This window comes from Sinohyriopsis cumingii, chromosome 8 (assembly GCF_028554795.1).
Source record: "Sinohyriopsis cumingii isolate HCF-2022 chromosome 8, ASM2855479v2, whole genome shotgun sequence".
Lineage (NCBI taxonomy): Eukaryota > Metazoa > Mollusca > Bivalvia > Unionida > Unionidae > Sinohyriopsis > Sinohyriopsis cumingii.
Genome location: NC_142968.1, coordinates 82,361,279 through 82,384,789, shown reverse-complemented (window position 1 = coordinate 82,384,789; position 23,511 = coordinate 82,361,279). Strand labels below are relative to the sequence as shown.

At 34.1% G+C, this 23,511-nt stretch overlaps 1 protein-coding gene across 14 annotated transcripts in view; it reads right to left on the bottom strand.

Moving 5' to 3' along the window:
- LOC149794001 (inositol hexakisphosphate and diphosphoinositol-pentakisphosphate kinase 2-like) overlaps positions 1 to 23,511 on the bottom strand; it is a 234,543-nt gene that overhangs the window by 121,737 nt on the left and 89,295 nt on the right. For all 14 annotated transcript variants that reach the window (XR_016422917.1, XM_089967926.1, XM_089967930.1 and 11 more), the window contains 5 exons: positions 22,447 to 22,572; positions 18,793 to 18,911; positions 14,680 to 14,792; positions 12,941 to 13,007; positions 7,613 to 7,754 (listed from right to left, as the gene is read on the bottom strand). Coding sequence is in view for 13 of the 14 variants with exons in the window: in XM_089967926.1 (XP_089824052.1) it covers positions 7,613 to 7,754; positions 12,941 to 13,007; positions 14,680 to 14,792; positions 18,793 to 18,911; positions 22,447 to 22,572 (567 nt within the window). In the remaining variant the exon portion in view is untranslated. The remainder of the gene's footprint in view (positions 1 to 7,612; positions 7,755 to 12,940; positions 13,008 to 14,679; positions 14,793 to 18,792; positions 18,912 to 22,446; positions 22,573 to 23,511) is intronic.

Below are 23,511 nucleotides of genomic sequence, written 5' to 3'. Positions count from 1 at the left end.
TCTTCATCCACCTAATATATTGTTAAAAAAATCACACACAAAACCAAATCAAACTAAATCGGTCATTTTTGCCACAGCTGTATGAGTTCATAACTTTTGACTTGAGTAATTTTTGTAGACCTCCTCTGAATATTGTCAATTATGCCTTTCTGACAGTTACCTAAAAGTCATCATCAGTTGGTACAAATGGATTTTTCATGGTGAGCATATGCGATGGAAAAGTCTAGCAATCCTGCATCAGACACTAACGAAAAGTTTAAATTTCAGCTCACTTTAATTTTCTCTATCAATGTTCATTGTTCCAGCTAGAACTGTTATAACTTATTCAAGCTATATTCACCAATATCTGGAGATATGCATCTGTAATAAATATTTGTAACAAAGTATGAGAGTGGGTCAATGTTTTTCAATGATGCATTTGAATTCAGCAACAACCACAATCAACAAACCAAGAAATAAAATTAGTCACATCTCTCAGGCAGAAGTAGTGTATAATCATAATCTGCGAAAAGATTTTTAAATTTTTAAATTTGCCAAATATTTTTCCAACCAAACTGATTCAGTGGACATATCACCAGAATGGACAGAAACAGACCAGAAGGTTAAAATCGATTTGATACATCTTTTAAGCAGCTAAATTCATATTAGTTTAGTTAACTCTACACCCTTTATTGTCTTCCTTTTGATGAAATTTCTTACTGAAACTGAGAAAATAATGCTGCACACATAAAAAAGAGACACACTTCTACTCATTGTTTTTATTATACTTCTCCATTGCAGCCTGTTCTTATGACCTTGTCACCCCACATACTGTTTGTCTTGTTTATGACATGTATCTAAATTTCTCACTTTTCCTACTACTATACAAATGTTCTGTGAATATGCCTATCAGTGTGAAATGCAACAGGGAGACTAAATCCAAGATTGAAAACCTCTACATTTCTGGATGTATTCTGCTTGGATTCCATATTTCTGCACAAAACTCAAAAGAGTTCAGGACTCTGTAATAATTCAGTTCCCACTGTAAACCTGTGCAAACACCATGTTATTAAAATTCAATAGCTTAAAATCTTGAGTGCTCATGATCAAATTTGTTTCAGTATAGACACATCTATGATGACAGCGTTTGTGACAAGAAAACAATAACAGCTGCACCATTTTCTGGATCTATACAAATTTGAAATGTGTGCTTTCAATAGTGCACCAAGGAGTCAGCTGCTGATTTCAGTAATGAATCGTCCAAACTCAGGTTTGTAAAGGGATGGATATTATGTTATTAAAACAATGTCCCTCACTTTTTTCATTTACAAACAGGACAAGCTCTCAAAAGATTTTTTAAACACTAAAATCTTACTTTCACCAATCAGGAACAGTCAGACCCATATATACTCTATTTTATCTTCACTGATTTATAGTATGGTTCTCGTTCTTTCACATCTGTAGTAATATGAGTCCTTTAACAACTCTCAATGGTTGTAAGCCTTTTTTGACCATGCTGACTGAACACACTGTAAGATAATGTTCAAGTAACAGAAATACCATGGGATAACCAGAGACCAATACAATCGAATAGTCAAGTTATCTCCCCTGCAGGGATGCTGCCATTATTTCAGGATTTACTCTAAGTTTTGTGTGTGTGTGATCTCCAGTGAGGAAGTGGTGGCAGGATGAAAAGCCATTGTTAAATATCTCCCTAACACTTAAATATCTGTCACCCTTTCTTACTGTTCCACTCTGTTAAGGCTCTACTGAAATCAAAATTCTCAAAGAGATGTCATCTCTAGTTGTATAGCGATTATTACTGTGATGTCATTGGGCATGGTCACATGGTTGTTGTGGGGTCTTGGTTGGGATGGCAGAAAGACCATAGGCTTACTCCATATTTGACAGCTAATTACGATATTGTCAAAAGAATTTAAAAAATTCTAACAATTCAGTTGGTCTCGGGTACTTGATTAATAGTCAATGAACAGGTTCTAAAATTGATGTGTTTATTTTGGAGCTATGTTCCTCCATCACATTCAAGATCTGGATATACCAAAGGTGAAATTAGTACAGTTGCATCCTGAACTACTATCATGGCTACTTCAAATGTTATTTAATGTGAGACTTTAATGCAAGAACTCATAGCTTCAGTGATTTTGGAGTTAAAAAAATTAATTTCTTCTCAAACAACTCAATTTGGTGCAGATTACATTGTTTTTTTTTAAATGGTACTGTGAGAATTTTTGATGTGTAAAAATTGTGCAAGAAATGAACAACTTCAGATCAGAAAATTACTACCACTGGGAAAATACTGATATTATTATTTAAGTAGAGTATGTGGTGACAATACGAGCGCTAGTTCTACAACTTTGCAAAATACATCTTGTACAACTATTCTGTTGTTTCTAACAACACTGTTGTTGTTGTTGTTGTTTTAGGGTTTAACACCATTTTTCAGCACATGATAGGCTATACATGGTGGCCAGTATAACTGGTGGAGGAAGAACCCTGGAAAACCCAGGGAAGAACCACCGACCCACGAGAAGCTACTGGCAGGCTTTCCCACGTACCCACGCTAACAACACTGTAATATGGCATTAATTTCTGCCCACATTTTACTTTGGTCCCTTGCTAATATTTTTCAATTTTACAACACTAAGCACATTTTACCTTTAGACAATAACACATCATTACAAATATTTAGATTCCAAGAAAATAGAAGTTATAATTTTATTAAAAGCACTGGTACAAGTAAGACTAAAGGAGATGGTAAAAAAAAAAAAAGAATCAGGATGAACAGATTAGAAGTGTAGTAAAGGATCCATGTATCAGAATGACATCAAGTATTTTTTCTTCAATTTCATCATTGTAATACAAATACCAAATGATGGCTTGGAACCAACTGCCAAAAGGTCTGCAGAAAATACCACCATGATCAAAAAATACATAGGAAGAACCGAACACAAAAAGGACAAATTTTATCCATCTTGCTTTGAGTTTACACAGACCAGTCAGTCTCTTCTGTTTAATGTCATTTAATTTTTGCACACAGAGAGCATGTACTTCATTTGGTAATATATCTGCATGATATAAGTAAGTCTCTTTATTCTTTTGTTGCCATAGTGGTTCTACCAACTAGAGATCAACACACACTTAAGTATGTTGTATGGGGATTCTCTGATGTTCCCTATGAGCATTGATATGTTAATTGTTTCTGAATTTAACATGATCCTCCTCTTCTGTGTACGAATATTATTCTGTGCTGTGAACTCCTTTCATTGCCTGCTGTCTGAAATGCATATGCATAGCTAGCTTGAACAAGTTACTGTTCTTTATGGTTGTGCAATTTTCAACATCTCCCAGGTATGGCCCCATGGGTATTCTCTCTTGGATATCTCTGTTCTAAAAAGAAAAGTTTTGAACCAGAGGTCTCATTAGGATTTTAGAACTGAGTCCATGACTCTCATTTTGGTACAAAAAATGAGTCCTACTAGCAAAAGTCGCAGTCCCCTCTCAGAAAACTAAGCAAATTATAAGAACTATTGGTTGCCATAGTGTAATTTCTACATTCTTTATAACACTGACATAGCTCTTGTTTGTCCATAGAGTGAGTCTGAATATTTTTTGATCCAAGGAAGGGCTTATTCAAAGCGCTAGGCTAGGCATCACACACTTTCTTACACTTGGCCACTGTCCCTTCCAAACCATCAGTTCTAGCAACTTCAGCACTCTCCTGAATCTCATTACAATCTTCATCAGTTTGCCGTTGAACCCCAAAATACTCATTCAAGTTTAAGCCTCAACATATCACGATTCTGAGGTCACGTGCACTGTTTATTCCATTAAACTCGGAAATGAACACAGTAATGAAAGCTGAAGTTGTTTATTTGATGTACTGTTATAAATGACCACAGGTACATCTCTGGGTCTTTCTGCCTCTGAATTCAAGCACTGTAAATATCAGTAGATTTTCCCACCAAGCTGCCAGTCAAAGCCTTTAATCTTGCCGCTCAGCTACTGCAGCATGTTCTTTTAATGTGCTCTTATAATGGTGACAATCTTGGGGAAGGCTTTCAGCCACTAAATTCTGTCACTGTAAATATCAGCACAGCTAACTGATCAACACATTTTCCTACTATGCAGGTGACTGAAGCAGGACTGGCAAGTCTTTGAATTTTACCGCCCACCTAAATAAAAAAAATTGGCATCCAAATACGCATGATTATAAGCATTTCCGAGACCTCTGTCAGTTTTCAATAACACAACCTCTGCCAAAGATTCACTTCCTTGAATCAGTGCTTTGCTGCCTCTTATGCCAGATGCTGTATTAGGGTTTCAAGTCCAACATTCCCATAGTCTGCTTGTTCAGACATAGGTATCCTGAATAAATATAACCGGCATATTGTCCATCCAACACGTACATCGGACTCGCACTCAATATAAATTTTGGGCTCAAAATCACACACTGGTATTTCCAGTGACATTTTCCCAATGTCCAACAGACCGATATACATGAAATTCATTGTCATCATAACTATCACCAGACAGTATTTGCTGACTGAAAACGTCGTCTTAAGACAAACTGTGTTATGATTCAGCCATTTTGGTTTCCTGTGTGACCCTTATTCGAAACACGCATTTGTAAAACTTCTATGATGAAAGTAAGGCTAAAACTACCATAAAATGCTTTTTCTAGGGCCAAATGAACCAAACAAATTTAGTTTAACAGCCATTTATGTCAAACCGAAGTATCCAGATATCTGGATATTGCAGCAATTGCTGTGAGACAGCAGCGGCAGCGAGAATTATGTCGTGAAATGCACTTTTAAAGTTAAAAGTTTAATAAAAACTTGCATACTGCGCAAAGCACGTTTTTTTATAACTGCAATCTTGATGTAATTTGCTGAACGCGTATCACTGCTCTAAAAGTACACAAATTCGTACAAATTACGTGCACTCACGTGTACTGGCATCATTTTCTGACCCAATGTTTTATTCACGTTAGACCACTAGGAGGGGGTAATATGCGATTTAAAAAATATATTCATTTTTTTTCTGCCAACCCCACCAGCGATTTCTCATTTTGTTAACATAACCCACAACAGAAGTGATTTTCCTAACCATCCTTCCACTGTCAGAATCAAAATAGTTTGAAACACAACCTCCTACAGACATTTTTTTGAAGTGCTGTCCCCAGGGGTGGGGGTGGGGAAGGGATATATGTTTTACTGGAACAGCCCTTATTATTATTATTATTATTATTATTATTATTAAGACCTTGGAATGAATGTATGTATAATGTTTCATAGTAATCTTGAAAGTAGTTGAGCAGTTGTGTTATGTATATTAAATTTAATTATTTAATTATACGTCTATTAGTTACTTTTTTAAAATTTTTATTCCATTACATGCTATTGTAATGTAAGATTGTCGACTGGATTTGATATTGTCCAGAACAGAGTTCAGTTCTGACTGCTTTTTTAATTATTTTGTTTCCCGACATAAACAACCAATAAATGAAACATTGTATCTAGTTGCCGACCTTGTTTCACAATCAGTGACAGTTTTGCTAAACAACTTTTTAAAAACTTTTTTGCTATTGTTTTTTCATAGCAACAATAATTAAGTTAAGCCAAGGTCATGTAACAAACTTCCATTCCTTCTGGAAGGTTGAACTCTTAACCTCCATCTGGGAATGTTTTGCGTTTTAGCTAGTCTTATAACTGATGGTATGATTAGAATTCTATCAGTCGTGCCTTAACATTTGAGACATCAAGTTGTTTTATGTTCTGCCTAGTTTGAGCTGAGATTTATTTCATCAAATTATTGAATTTAAGTGATTATTTCCCTGGAAAAACAAAAGTGCTTTGATAATTATTGGACAAAGACATTTACTGGATTTTATATGGGATTCTAAAACTGGAATAATATTTTCTGTGATTCAACAAGAGACTGTTGACATATCAGTACAATACTGACTATTACAGACAACATTACCTTCCAGTCTGGATTTTTATCGGGATTTGATTTTTGTTGTTGTTGTTGTTGTTGTAGGGTTTAACGCCATTTTTCAGCACACAATAAGCTATACATGGCGGCCAGTATTAATGGTGGAGGAAGAACCCGGAAAGACCCACAGAAAGAACCATAGACCCACAAGAAGCTACTGGCAAGCTTTCGCACATACCCACATTGGCTGAATCCGAGACTCAAACCCAAGCAGACAGAGGTGAGATGGCAGTGATCCGTAACGGAGAGCGCTTTAGACCACTCAGCCACTCGGGATTTTAAACTGTTTCACTCAGGTCTTTTCATTGATAGGACTCATGTTTTTTAATTCTTGGATTATTTTTGGATTTAATTCGTAAGACCATAAGTTCTTTTTTCTTATATTTTCACTTTTTATTCAAGGGAAATAATTTGTTTAATTTTACAATATTGTTGTCTTCACCCTTTACTTGTACCATTTTTATGAGCAAAGAGTTGTAACAGTAGCATGTGCTAACAGGAAGATGGATGATCGACAAATGGTCTATAGAGCTAAAAAGTACCATGATGATCAAGTTGTGCAGGCAATTAGGATTGCACTCACTAGGTTATCATATGACAAAGTGAGACAACTGATGTGCATAATATATTTTTACAAAAATGAAAGTAAGATTTAGAAGAAAACAGATGCAGTATACTTCCTTGAAAAAAGAAAACCAAAAAATATTGCTCAAAATGCTGATTTGGTACCGATCCTGTCTGTAGGCGTGATGAGGCTGTACCCTACTTCCAAGCTCTGCAGCATCAAGGTCATTTAAGATACACCAATGTGGGTGGTATTAAAAAAAGCAGACAGATATAGCTCTAAAATGATATCAAATAATCTGAAGTTCTAGTTGCACTACAAAATAGAGAGAGAAAAACCTCATTTTTTGGACCCATTTTTTTTCTCACCCAAAATGTCTGGATTTTAGACCTTTCAGCCTCAGACCTAAGGCATACCAGTCTTAACTGCACACAGACAGGTGAACCTTTGCAAAACTAGGATAAGGTGGGCATTTGGAGGAAATTGCAGTCTAAAAAAAAAGAACTCCAACTTTTACCCTTCTGCTCATGTGCAAACAAAATAACCAATGAAAAATTATGTTTCTATTACAACTAGGCATTAGTCTCAAGGAAAATCTGTTGAAAACCGATGTATTATGATGTATTCAGAAATAGCCCCCCAAATATCTTTCCTACGCACATTTCAGGCAAAATCGACAAAAACCTCTGGGGCCGAATGAGTTAAGTAGAATATATCCACAAGAGCTTTAGTGACAGTGTGCAGACAAGCAGTTGATGAAATCTGATAACAAGCCAACTATCCAAGGGGAGACCACTCTTGTATGAATTGAATAATGGATGGGCTTGATTTAAGAAGCAGTGGATGTACTCATAATATATAATGAGTACTGACACTTTGTTGTTAAAAATACAAAACTTTACAGGTAATATATCCTTCTGTCCTGCTTTTTCTTTACACTCATTTTTACAATAGCAGCTTTTGGTTTATTTTAAACAACACCAGTCCTCTAGTTCCCAACTTATCAGTTAACATTTTGTACACTCTAGATGCCTATATGATATGAAGACCAACCTCTTGTTTTCAGTTCCATCTTAAGGGCTCGTATCCTTGTGGTAATCACATGCAGCATGTTGTGTACTTCCTCACACATTTTCCTGGGATTCTTTATGAATTTTGTTGCATTCACCATGGAGACGATACCTGTGGGTATCAACTGTAAGCCAGAAAAATATGTTAAAAGATCAGGTGAACAAATAAAAACATTTCAAGTTAACTTCAGTAAATCCCTGCTGCCTGAAACCACAAATAAATTTACATGCGGTAATGAAATTACACTGAAATCACCCATGACAAAACCACCTATATGAAGACAAGTCTCTACCTGATCAATATTTGGTATACATTAAAAGGCCAGGGAATTGCATAATACAATTGTCAATAAATAAAATGACTTAAATGAAGAGCAAAATACTGACAGAAAATTATGAATAAATCTCAATTACACTAAATTCTGTTAGCAAAATATTGATTTTTTTTCTTCAGAATATTTCTAAGTTTATTTGCTCAGCAATCATTTCTTCTAATAAGCTGAACTAAATTAAGTGTCCCTCAGGACACTTTATTTTCTAGAAAGTCATCAAATGTCCCCCACCCAAATCATCAATAATCAATCTAATCAGTAAATACAATAAACTGCACACATTCTGGCACCTTAATGTACAAACGAACTATCTCAAAATTATGTAAAACGTAAATGTCTTAATCTTGCTAAATGGTTTTGTGCCTTGCTAATACACCAATATAATATACTAGCAAAGAATTTTTCTAATTTCTTCATTTTTATTACTAGATTTATTAAAATCATGGCAATCTATCAGTATGTAGTGAAAATCAAACTTGACCTAGGTTTTCTTACCATATTAAACATTTGGTGGAAAGCCAAAAAATCAAAATGATCCAGGTCTTCATAATCTTTTAAGTTCTTTGAAAGTTTTTAAGCAGCATAGATAATAAAATCGATGGGCAAAGTTCCAAGTCAATCAGGGGCCATAACTCTGCTAATTTATTTTGCAAAAAAGTTGAAATTAAACATGACACAGATCTTCTTTTTTTCAAAATCCTATACCCCATTTGAATCCATTGAGACTTTCAAAACTTGCTGAGAAGAAATATGTGATTAGATGTCAGATGTGATATGACATATGCAGATGGAAATGGAACAAACAAACATGAGTAACACTGTCTCTTACTTAGATATGGCATGGATATAAAAACATTTTATTTTCTGTCAAGGCTCTGATACTGCTTTTTAATATAAAAAAAAGTATAATTTTATTGGTCAGAAAGTCTCCAGGAACAATCAGAGAAAAATGATTTATGATTTTCTTTGTAAGTACAGTAGTGACTGTCTGGCCAAGTTAAAGTAGTGACAACCTTGATAAAATGACAAACTGTATTACCAGTTCTTCACTGCACGAGATAATTGATACTCAGAATGCATCTTTATTTATAAGTGATAAGTGAATTGTACAAAATGAGAAATGTCTCATTTTTCCTTAGCTTTTATACCATTTTCAACCACCTATACAAAAAATGTTAAAAGATTTGTTTCAAAGCTAGTACATTTGAGTTTTACAATTTCAAACAATACAGTGAAAATAGCATCATTTTGTTTCTCTCACAAAGAAAAATAATGAAAAAACTTGTGCCAAAATGTAACAAGCAGCAAAGGCAGAATCCACAGTATGACTCATATCACTGGTAAATGAGGATAGCATGTAAACAATATTCACAAGATGGATCAGACTGGGATCATAATTGTGTTTTGTTATAGACCTACAATTTCTAACTAGAGGACAGACATATTCATCTTGGACTGGATACATGCCAAGAAAACTGATAGCAATGCAATAATGGCAGGTATCGTATTGTTGCTATTAGAACAAATGTTTCAAGGTTTCTCTTTTTCTGGTATCTTCATATTTGATGGTGCATCAGAATATTTTGTTTGAAAGGTCTCAACTCCTGGTTGCTTTCTGACAAAATTACTCATATTATTATAAATATACTTTTATTTTTGTTTACATAAAACTAAGTGTCTAATTTTAATACCATATCTTTTATGGGCATAAACCACATGAGCCATTGTCAATAATTTTGTAAGAATAAAAGAACATACTAGCTCTAGTGGTTGTAATGTTACACGTATAGGTTTGGACAACGTTGCATGACGGTCTAAGACTTCATGACCCATCGATGATAAATCAACTTTTAGCAAGCCAATCTGTTTGATGCAGCAATGTAAAAATCATACTCATGAACATTTCTGCAGTGCAAATTAATTATTCACGATCAAATTTAAGGCACCAGTAAATAAATGGCAAAAATATATTCTTTTTACTGACTGACCAAGTGTCAATGATAAGGAATGTTGCTGCCAAAACTAATTTATTATAACATAAAATTTCATGAAGTGAGGCAATTTCATTAATATAAGCTTGATTAATTTATCCTTCTGAAAAGAATATATCAAAATATCAGAAATGCTTCACAGACAGAATGAAAAGTTGTTCATTAGATTTTAGTCACTGGACATTCTGCAATAATTCACATTTAAACACTCACAATGTCAGAAAATGTGTGTGTGTGTGTGTGTGATTTTGGATTTTTAATGCAGCTTTAACAATTTTTCAGTAATATTGCTATGATGTCTGCAGTGTGATAGCCTATAGTGATGTCTAGTACTGGGGCATGATGCTACAGACATGTAGCATGATGTCCCACCCTGTCACATTATCCTGACACCAGGCCAATGAGTCCTAATACTAACATCTTAATGCTAAGCACCTAGCAATGCAGCAGTTAGGATTGTAAGTTTTTGGTATGACTTGATCGGGATTCGAAACCACGACCTCCCATAACCCAGGTGGACACTCTAACCACTAGGTTACCGGAGCAGTCAGAGAGACAATATATGTGATTCATATTCCTATTACAATCAATTGATAAGTGAAGAGATTAAGCCTTGAGCAGAAAACAATGTAACCACAGAGCGAAGGTAATTTCCCATACTGCTTAGACCAGGGGTGGGCAAAATATGGCCCGCAGGCTTGATCTTGCAATCAAACATTTCTATCCAACCTGCCCTCATGGATCTTTATACACTAGATTGTTAAGTAATTTCACTAATATAGTACAAATGTGTGGCCCATGATGACTTAACAAATTTCATGGACTGTGCTCCTTGTGAAAATTATTGCCCACCCCTGGACCAGACCCAGTTTTAAAACAAATTCAAATTAATTAAATCAGATTCACATCATCTGTACTGAATGCAAAATAATACATTATACTCTTTTTTAAATAAAAACTGCCATGACTGGAATACATACATGTTTTCCCTAAATGTACAAATCCCAACTTGGGATGCAGAAAAAATGACTTTTTCACAAAACTGCTCAATAAAATGTGATTTTAGCTAATTTGCACTTTAATATGACAGAACCAGAAGTTAATTTCTGTTTTGGTTGGACTAAGTCCATTTAAATGTGTTTTATCTAATGGTTAAGGTTAGTGTTTGCTTGGGCTAAGCCCATTTAAATGTGTTTTATCTAATGGTTTTTTTAAGTTTGATTTTGGTTGGACTATGCCCATTTAAAGGTGTACTGTCTAGTGATTAAGGTTAGGATTTGAGAGGCAAATAGTAATGTGTCCTGTCAAAGAACACAGTAAAGCAGCCAACCCAGCTTATGTAGTAAAGACCTTATTTTAATGGTACACCAGCATCATTTGTATCAAATTGGAATCCCTCTATACCACAATGCATTCTGTCAAAGTCTGTTGGGCCATTTTTGTGACAAATGACATGGAGGTTTTCCTATTTTCAGCAATTCCATAATGAATGACAGATCTGCATCCAATGAACAATTTGAAAAGCTTAATGTCAGAATGCAGTCTGTAAAATTGTGTTATTAATGTGACAAGTTGTAAATAACAATCATTAATGAACAAAGGATACAACATCGAGGAAAATGGTCCATACCATAAGCTGATTCAACTGTATGACCAGGTGAGTCAAATAAAACACCCTCTACATATATTTCTTAACCCCCTGGAACCAATCAGGGACATAATTAAGGGGTAGGAGTAGTAAAATCCATGAGGCTTGTCTGTGTTTCATGTTATATTCCAAATTTGAAAATTTCTTGGTTAGGGGATTATGGAAATATCAGAAAAGATTAAACTTTATTCAAAATGTATTTCTTAACTTTATATTAAGGGCATAATCCAGAGCAGGAGTGGTACAGAGGTACATGTAACAATATACCTCAAATATGAAGTTAATAGGGTAAGGAGTTCAAGAAAAATAAGTCCCTCTAATAGACTCATTCTTTACTGTCTGAAAGGAATTTCCAGGAATCTAAAGTAAGTGTGTTTCTACTGTCATTTAACTGCCAAGTATTGAAACCATCACTAATATTCTTGACAAACTCCAACATACCAACAATGGGAACAAAACTATTTCTTATGTGATTGAATACAGAATTCATTATCATGGCCTTTTCACCTGAATTGGATATCATCAATAAAAGATCAATGAATTTGTCTCAATGTCAGGATTTACCCACATGCTAAATTGTTTTGAATACATTTTTTGAGAGAAAACACCTCAAATTTATTTACTTAAGTAGAACCATTCAAGTATTCTTCAGATATATCCACAAATTAATTGTCAAAAAATTCATACTTGCTCATGTTATCATGCTCATGAGTCAGTACTGCCAAAAACCTGTTTTAAGACCAATGATATTAAAATTAATAATAAGACCAATGACCTTAAAATCAATGTCAGTGCTAAGCACCAACTTATTCATTGGAATGTAACTAAATACAAAACCTGGTAAAAGTTCACTTGTATATGCACAAATAACAGTTTTCATAAGATTACTGAATTACAAAACTGCAAGCACAAATGTAATCAATAACTTGAATCCTGGGTCAATTAATTCTGGTCTTAAAAACTTCAAAGAAGTGTTGGTAATTAGATTTGCACTATTTTTTACTCAGAACCAATTTAATATTGCATGAATTTTGTTAGTGAAAATATCATGTCAATGCCACAATTTTTGCACGAAAAGTAGTGATAAAAAGATTTTTTGAGATAGCCATAATGGTGCTCTGCTGGTGGATGATAAGCATCATTTACATTCATAAACAGGTATATATTGCAAATGTTTATGTGAAAACTCCATGTCAATATAACCATCAATTCACAAAAGGTTGTCATTTTAGAGGCTGGATCAGCATTATTTTAATACATTAACTATATATTGAAAGAAAGAAGTGATGTTTTTAAATCAACAACAACAACAACAAAAACATCAAATTAAGATGACACACCTGTTGATAGTCCTCTTCAGTAAAGTCTCTATCTTCATTGAAGATCTCTAGCAGTCTCTCCTTCACACTAAAAACCAAACAAAACAAAACCATACAATTTACATTTCCAAAACAAGGCAGCCTGAGCCTGAGTATGTTGAGTCCACACACAAAAGCATTGATATAAACCTTGTTATCTTGAACGAAAGATCAAAGAAATGTAGCAGAGTGAATCCTCTTAAATTCATAATAATTCATTGAAATATGAAGAGAATCCATCATGGTATTAAGGAAGTATATGTAAATTAACAACATTAACAAAAACCTTCTTTTGACATGGTATCAACATAAAAAAGCACTGCATATTTTACACTTATTCCTTAAGGACAAAAACCTGCATGGCAATTTCAGCCAAATGTCTGCAAGTTTCCCTGATACAGGAAACTAAAATTATGTCAAGAAATGAAAATGAGTACTTTTTCAATTTTATGATAATTAACAAACATTAAATAGACCTTTACTGAATACTACAAGATAAGGTCTAATGGGCATTATAACTGCATCGCCCATGATAAGATGGTATTAAGGACTAATGGTACCAAGGATTAATGGGCAACATAACTGCAAAGCCCCGCAAAAGATGGTATTAGGGACTAATAGGCAACATAACTGCAAAGCTCCCCAAAAGATGGTATTAAGAACTAATGGTACCAAGGACTAATGGGCAACATAACTGCAAAGCCCCCAAAAAGATGGTATTAAGGACTAATAGGCAACATAACTGCAAAGCCCCCCAAAAGATGGTATTAAGGACTAATGTTACCAAGGACTAATGGGCAACATAACTGCAAAGCCCCCCAAAAGATGGTATTAAGGACTAATGGGCAACATAACTGCAAAGCCCCCCAAAAGATGATATTAAGGACTAATGAGCAACATAACGGCAAAGCCCCCCAAAAGATGATATTAAGGACTAATGAGCAACATAACGGCAAAGCCGTAGATGGTATTATGGACTCTCTGGCAACATAATTGCAAAGTATATAGTAAAATGGTATTAAGAACTAATGGGCAACATAATTTCAAGGCCTACAATATGAAGGTATCAAGGACTAATGGCCAACATAATTGCAAGGTGCAAGATTTCTATGTGAAAATATAGCTTCAGATTCTATTATTAATTACATTATGGGAATTTTCTATCCATAGCAAGTTGTATTTTCCTGATATATGTAACCTTGTCAACAGATAAGAAAGTGTACCTTCTTAGCCATGCATGTGTTACTGTAATGTCATACAACTTATTTAACTCAAAGCTTGGGTAGGATGGCAAGTGTTTTACATATGTGGAAATATGGTTCTGGGATTTCAATGCATATCAAAAGAGGTGTCAGATATAGAAGGGTTGAGGAAACCTGTGCGATGAGTTGTGAATACTGAAGAATTGCTTAATAGAAGAACTTGAACTTAATGCCATTACAAAAGCACATCCTAATCTTGACCTGATATTAATCATTACCACAAAAAGTATTGGATGAAAATGACTGTCACAACAATGGATTCAAATTATGAATGCCTTTTAAGAAATTATACCCATTCTCCGCATGATAAAAAACTGAGGGAAGTTTTATAATTGAGATGACTCTGATCTTGTTTGCAAATGGACTTGCGTACAAGCAATTGTCAAAAACAGTTTTGATTTCTAAAGATTTATTTGTGTCAGACTTGATCTAAGTGGTTTGTAGCATGTTCCTACTTACATGTGTTGGTATTTGGATGTTTCTCCTTCCTTATCCAGCAAGCCATTGGTATTAGCACTCTTCACCATCTGTACCAAGATAGGAGTTAACTCCCCTTCTAATGCAAGCAGGCCCTGAAAATTGAAGAACATTTTTAAATTTTCTTTTTTAATTTGTAAGGTATACACAATTACACTCAAAGAGGTTTTTACCCTCAAATAATTGAACTCTGGAAATTAAATCTGTATCATGCCTATCTATTACATGAAAGACTAAAGAAGTATCATGTCTATCTATTACATGAAAGACTCAAGATGAATCATGCCTATCTATTAAATGAAAGATTTGAGATGTATCATGCCTATCTATTACATGAAAGACTCAAGAGGTATCATGCCTATCTATTACATGAAAGACTCAAGATGTATCATGCCTATCTATTACATGAAAGACTCAAAATGTATCATGCCTATCTATTACATGAAAGACTCGAGATGTATCATGCCTATCTATTACATGAAAGACTCAAGATGTATCATGCCTATCTATTACATGAAAGACTCGAGATGTATCATGCCTATCTATTACATGAAAGGCAAGATGTATCATGCCTATCTATTACATGAAAGACTCAAGATGTATCATGCCTATCTATAACACGAAAGACCCAAGCTGTATCATGCCTATCTATTACATGAAAGACTCAAGATGTATCATGTCTATCTATTACATGAAAGACTCACGTATCATGCCTATCTAATACATGAAAGACTCAAGATGTATCATGTCTATCTATTACATGAAAGATTCAAGATGTATCATGTCTATCTATTACATGAAAGACTCAAGATGTATCATGCCTATCTATTACATGAAAGATTTGAGATGTATCATGCCTATCTATTACATGAAAGACTCAAAATGTATCATGCTTATCTAATACATGAACGACTCAAGATGTATCATGTCTATCCATTAAATGAAAGACTTGAGATGTATCATATCTATCTATTACATGAAAGACTCAAGATGTATCATGCCTATCTATTACATGAAAGACTCAAGATGTATCATACGTATCTATTACATGAAAGATTTGAGATGTATCATGCCTATCTATTACATGAAAGACCCAAGCTGTATCATGCCTATCTATTACATCAAAGACTCAAGATGTATCATGTCTATCTATTACATGAAAGACTCAAGATGTATCATGTCTATCTATTACATGAAAGACTCAAGATGTATCATGTCTATTACATGAAAGACTCAAGATGTATCATGTCTATCTATTACATGAAAGATTCAAGATGTATCATGTCTATCTATTACATGAAAGACTCAAGATGTATCATGCCTATCTATTACATGAAAGATTCAAGATGTATCAGGTCTATCTATTACATGAAAGATTTGAGATGTATCATGCCTATCTATTACATGAAAGACTCAAAATGTATCATGCTTATCTAATACATGAAAGACTCAAGATGTATCATGTCTATCCATTAAGTGAAAGACTTGAAATGTATCATGTCTATCTATTACATGAAAGACTCAAGATGTATCATGTCTATCCATTAAATGAAAGACTTGAGATGTATCATGCCTATCTATTACATGAAAGACTCAAGATGACCTCTTATCACCCACCTGCCTGACATATGCATACCAGTGCAATGCTAGAGCAGATGGATTTTACAATATGACAGCAAGAAAGAAATAAAAAAAACAGGTGTGTCACTGTTTTAGGATGTTTACTGTAGAATAAGAAAAGACATGTTGCTGAAATTTTAACCTGATATATAATTCTTTACTGAATACTTGTAAGTCCTGTCTCATTAGTTATCTTGAAGGATAACAAATTTACATGTTTCCATTAAGAGTTGGTAGTTTTGATCAATATTTCACTCCATATATGTTTAAGTTTCACTTGTAAATCTCTGTATCTTTACACAAATATTTTAAAAACTGGCATCAGAACTAAATCCTGCCTGTACAGTATATCCAAGCATTTAGTTATTGGGGTTTATTTGCGATTTTCTATAGTTTTTCTTCACATACTGTGTACAGAATTGAAAATTAAAGAAACATTCAGTAAAAGATGTAGTTAGGTTAACTGCATCCTTTATTGAATGTTTCTTTAAATTTCAATTCTGAGAGACCAGATTCTTAATGTACAGATTTATTGATTACATAATGTTATGACCTATCATGAAAAACCACCACTTCTTAAAGATCATGACTGTCACAAGGGGTTCTCTTTCAAAACCGGTTCAACTCTATAGCAATATTTTTTTTAAACAGAAATCTTCATAAGAAAGAAAATTGCTACTGGCATTGGTTAAGTTGTTAATGTAGAGAATAGGTCTGGGCTAAGTTATTAACGTAGATAATAGGTCTGGCACACAATTTTTGTAATAAGACAGTTTTACCATTTACTTTTATGAATTTGTTATGCCACAGTGGCATAGATAAAGCATCTTAATGGTTGTAGTTGAGTACTCATCCAGTTCCAGCCATATAAGAAAATGTTTTGCCAGAATCTTGTAAATTGATGGTATTTTATGAAGGCTTTGTCTTTTTTGAAAGTTGAATTCCTTTACTATATCAAGAATGTGGGGATCAGAAAGCTTTTTTTAACCATGACAATTTAAGTCCCCTACAAAATGAACATGTGACATTTTTAATCCACCATCATCATAATCATTCAAAAGAATGTGCCACTTCACTTTATCACCCTTTTCCCTTGAAAGGAAATTATAAAAGATACCCTGAAGCTTCTGATAAAGTTCCTTGGGGGCCTGTGGTTGGAATGGGCAACAAAAAAAAAATCAATGATATAGTACAGGCAGTGCTAAGGACCCTATGCTATAGTCTGATAATACAAACCTGTTTGTTTGTACCCCGCTACTGATTTAAATAACGGAAACCTTTAATGTGATAAAAAGTGCAAGGAACTTAGTCAATTCATTCATTGATATATAGTTTCTAACCTGACTCTGAGTAGAGTGGCCCTAACACGTCATCTTACGCGTGTTTCATGCTTAACGGAAGTTTTCAGTGCAATAGATGGACATGCTCAGATCCATTTCCAGTTTCTGGACAAGTCCAATTTGAGCAAAGGGGTGTATCACGACTACATATGTACATACATAAGTCGTCTGCTTCCGATATTTACAATGTCAAATCAAGCAAAGAAAATGACAACTACGCTTTCGTGGGGATTTAAAAAGCGGTTAAATTTCTATGTTCATGTATGCAAAGGGATATAATTCCAAATTCTCAACGTTATGTCATTTACGCAATTATTCAGCATTTGCCAAACTGGATGAACTACATCATTATGTTGTCTGATGGAAATAAACTTGCCTATAATGTATGCAATATGGGGTTGTGTTAGTATGGAAAGTCCATTAAGCATGAAGTGGTGCAGGGGAGGCTAGCATTAGTGCCATTCTTGTCACAGTAAGGTTAGAAATTATAAATCAATGATTCAATTGACTTAGTTCTGTGCACTTTTTATCACATTAAACCTTCTCGTTTTTGAAATCGGTAGGGGGGCACAAACAAATTGGGATGTAGAGTCAGACTATAGCAATTTTGCTTACAAGTGGTAAATTTCTAATTGATCAATTTGATAATAGTTTCATGCCTGCTTAAAGTTTCTCTGAATAGTTTAAAGTACACTGGTCTGTACTTAAACTTAAAGTACACTGGTATGTACTTAAAGTACACTGGTATGTACTTAACCTTAAAGTACACTGGTCCATACTTAAAGTACACTGGTGTCTACTTAAACTTAAAGTACACTGGTCTGTACTTAAACTTAAAGTACACTAGTCTGTACTTAAACTTAAAGTACACTGGTCCATACTTAAAGTACACTGATCTGTACTTAAACTTAAAGTACACTGGTCTGTACTTAAAGTAAACTGGTCTGTACTTAAAGTACACTGGTCTGTACTTAAACTTAAAGATCACCAGCACAGTTAGTGACAAATGATGACAGTATCTGAGAACTAAATCTCATATTTCTTGACAAATGACATTCAAAATATTAGAAAAAAATAAAACACACACACACATACAAACACACACACACTCAGTCATGACCATACATCCTGTTACCTTGGTAAAGGCAGCAGCTGTCATTTGGACTCTCCCTTCATCTGAGGCATAAATTTTCAAATCATGCCTGAACGTGCTGTGGAGCCTCAGGAATCCAAGCCCTGGCATCTCAAACTCACCTGCAGAAATGATGAAGTTTGATCAATAAGAAATAAAAGTTTTTGTTTGGCACAATCAAGGTCTTATAAGGCAATGTTTCTCACATTTAAACAGTAGAACCACGCTAATTAAATGCGAAACATTATTATTATTGATGATGTGGTAAAAGATGTATTGGAATCTGCTATATTTGGCAAAACAACAATTATGAACTTAGTCTCAAACTAAAGCTAATATTTTAATGACTAACTTCTTTCCCATTCATCATATTATCTATGTGAGCTAAAGAAGTACATTAAATCAGAATTATTCAGTTATCATGTAAAAATCATCAAACATTTAATAAAAACATTTTTTTCCTACATGGCAACAAGTGTGGTATGATCTGCATATTATACACCCATCATCTTATTAATAGCAGTGATGATAGTGCTATATTAATTAGGGCAACCTGGTGGCCCAAGTTTCCCTTGGTGGCCCCCAATTTTTGTTGTTGAAATGTACAAATTGAAAGTTAGTAAATCTTGATCACCAGAACTTTTTTCTCTCCTTCCATTCATATCCCTTGCATATGTTACTAGATCAAAACTGTAATTATACCTCTCTCTCCTTATAAGAAGTCATCATAATCATAGACAAGCTTATTAGGTGCATTTAATCACGTCAGAGAGCAAACTGGATCCTAATATCTAAACAACAGGTGAAGTTGAAAATAAGGAAGAGTTGTATATAGTAAATTCAAAATAGTCACTCTTGACTAATGTTTTTGTCAGATAATTAATATGATGATGAAACATTATTAAAAGTTTACAAAATATTAAAACTGCTTTTGCTTCACCACAGTTGTATAACATAAAATGGCAACCTTGAAAATACATTCTAGTAACAATTCTGCAACTGTTTTCATGGCAGAAGTCCTCCTTTCATAGGTTTATATAATATATTATTGGATAAAATGATTAATTTTGTTAGTAATGGACCTGTTTATGTTGACCAAGTCATAATTTGCTTCACAACAGATAATATGAATTAAATTTTCTTTTTTTTTATTTCAGTGGTTCTGGTGTTATTTTTCAACTGGAATTCTGTACATAGAATTATAATTTCTTGTATTTATGATCAAATTAGCACCAAAATAGACTTAAAAACATAAGACTTCCTTTTCTATATTTCTGCATCCTCTCTGAAATACAAACCGACAGAAAAATCAAAGTATTGTATTGAAACAAAATGGGGTACTCACCTGGCACTTCTGCAGCAAACAATATGTAGATGAGACTGAATAGGAATTCCAAGTGAGAATAAGAGAACACCTTGGGGATATCCAAAATAAGAAGGAAACTGCAGTGGCTAAACAACTTAACCAACCTGCCCATAACATAAACTGTGTTCAGTATCAGATAATATAAATCATCTAATCTGATCCAGAGCACTCTAGTGGCAAAATAAATCAGAAAGATAGAGAACTTTATTGGATACACCAATTATATACTCAGTTAGGGATCAACATCTCCTTTTAAATGAGAGCCCAGGGATTTTTGTTTTAAATTTTCATAAAGAAAATCTGTTTTTTTATAACAAGAACTCAACAACAGCAGAATTTTCTTGTACTGCTACTATTTAAAAAGGAAACTTTTCTACAAAACAAAAACAAATAATTACTGGTTATTGTGGTTCATAATTCTGTTTTTTTACTTGCAACAAAATTATAAATAATGAAGTTTATGAGCTTGCAAACAATAAACCTATACAATAAAACTTCCTCAAAATACTAGTTTCACAATGGACAATTCCCAAATCTAGGGATGGTACCCCAAACTTTTGTTGTTGGATGATCCTGGATAGTCTCTGAGTAGGCATTAATAGGGCATGGTTGATACTAGAAATTATTGAGCAATGAGTCTCAGCAACATTAACGTATGGTCTCCAACAAAATTTACTGTCCAGAAACCATTATTGTGTTTTATCAGACTCAACATGACTTTGGCCATTGACTTTACACACCAAAATCTAAATGGTTTCTTTCTCACTCTGAGTGAAATCCACAAGGTTTGGCAAAAGAAGAAGTTCAAGAATAAAAATTATTGTGAAAAACCAATGACTCTTTGATCACAATGAATTTGACCTTTGACCCTTTGATCCTAAAATCAACAGTCCTCTTTCTTACCATAAGTACAAGCTCTCATCAAACATTAAATACAAGGTACGTAGTCTAGAAGTGAATGTAATGTGCAAATTTGTTTTCTTTCAATCATTTTGACCTAAAGGTTTTGAACCCAAAATAAAAAATTCAGCACTTTATTAACTGAGATACTGTGACTTCTGATGCTGAACTCTGACCTTTTGACCCTGCAATCAATAGGCTTCTTCCTTACTGAAAATGTTATTTACAAAGTTTAGTAACAGTTGATGGAATAGAACTAGAGTTATCACGCAGATATAAAATAGGAAACACATGGACAGGCATCATAACAATGATAGGCTCCACTTTATGGCTGGTGCATAACATCTCATTAAGAAATATGTTTGCTTTCTTTCTTTTGTTTAGTTCCATTAAGATAAAATATAAAATTCCTCATCAACCAGATTTTATGGTGATCTTGATCAACCTGATTTTAAGGTGATCTTAGTCAAGCTCATTTTATGCCATCGTGGTCAACCTGATTTGATGGTGACTTTGGTCAACCTGAATATATATGGTGATATTAATCAACATGATTGTATGGTGATCTAATCAACCTGATTTTATGGTGATCTTGGTTAACCTGATTTTATGTTGATCTTGGTCAACCTGATTTTATGTTGATCTTGGTCAACCTGATTTTATGTTGATCTTGGGCAACCTGATTTTATGTTGATCTTGGTCAACCTGACTTTATGATGATCTTGTTCAACCTGATTTTATGTTGATCTTGGTCAACCTGATTTTATGATGATCTTGGTCAACCTGATTTTATGTTGATCTTGGGCAGGGATAGAGAATAGCAGTTTTTGTGAACTTGAATTACTGGCAGACACTGGATGTGATGCAAGATTGACAAAGGACCATACCACACATTCACTTGACCTTATGACAATGCAAGTTAAACACTTTTTTTGTGAAAATTCCACTCCCATACACACACACAACACATTAAAATAGTTTTAATATTGAAAAGGTATGTTAGTTTATTAACCAAATTGTAATAATAAATATCCAGTTAAAATAAAGTGCTACTGGGGGTCTTCCACAATGTTATTAAATCAGCATCCTGAAAGGTTATTTAATTTTGTTGTACCTAATATTTCTCGTGCATTCCTTCATTATCAGAGTGTGAATTATATTCTCATATTTTTGTATTTGATCTTTCTGATGAGCCTCATAAACTTACTTGGTACTGCTATGCCATAAACTACAAAAACCCAATGTTATCTACTTATGAAACATTAGTCTTCATCATTCAAATGAGCTGACTAGTTTTTCACAAACTGTACGATGCAATCTGTACTAGAAAGATCGTCGTAGTTCAGTTCTTATATATCTCTGCATCTCAGTCTCTCTGCGATTTCTGATACCTTGTCCACCTGGATAGAGAGTTCTGAAAGCCTTCCCAAGATCCTCCGCCTGAATCCTGCCAGCTGGAGTTAGCTCCCCTCCCCACTTCACTATCAAAACAAGGGATGGTTCTCTTGGGAGGTCATCTGCAATAACACACACTCAGATCTTTAATTCTTTTATAAAAGGCAATGATTTGTGGTTCTAAACATTTCTCCATTGGTATCATTACTGATTTACCAGTATTCAATGCAAAAGGTTTAGTAAAATAATGAATCATCCCAAACAATCTAATGACATGGACTTTGACTGGATCATGTATCTCATGTTATCACAACAACATGAATTGAAATAGTCCAAATTGAAAGCAGTCAGTAAAATAATGATTAATGATTACACAGTTTGTCCCAAGAAAACGTTTATTAGTCTCCTGCAGCCTCTTTAATCATTAGTAAATTCCAATTAAACTTATGCTGACATTCAAATACTGGCCTGGGACTGGGCATTAAGACACAAAACAAAAAAATCTTGAGATATCAAAGCAGATGTACCATAATAATAATTTGATAGAATAAGATTCGTTTTTTCAATTACTGTTTCTTAAAATCTGCTTCATCAGCTGTCACTGTCCACCCCTAGAAACCAGATTTTATTGGGTGACAGTCACATGCTATGAGTAACCTTGGAATGACAGCCATGTGACCATTATTAAGGAGCAAAGTTTATGCATCAGTAATTACCTTTATTATATGCTCATTTTTTTCTCCGTCAACTTTATATTGTCAGAATTGTTCAGTATCACCCGATACTGAACTCGCGTGACAATACACATATAGCATTCAGATGCATAAAGGAACTACTTTCTATTGTAAACAAACAATGGACGCAGACACCAGTACTTTTGATTTGTCATACAAATCGTGTACACTTGCATAAGATGCTCTTTACGTTGTGGTTGTTTAAATTTGTTTCTGAATGAACTAAAACAGACGTTTCGTGGACTGCAACATACCAGCTGCTTTGGCACAATCCGCACTGATACAATTTTACAGATTTTGGCTAGCTACATTATATAAGATATGCAA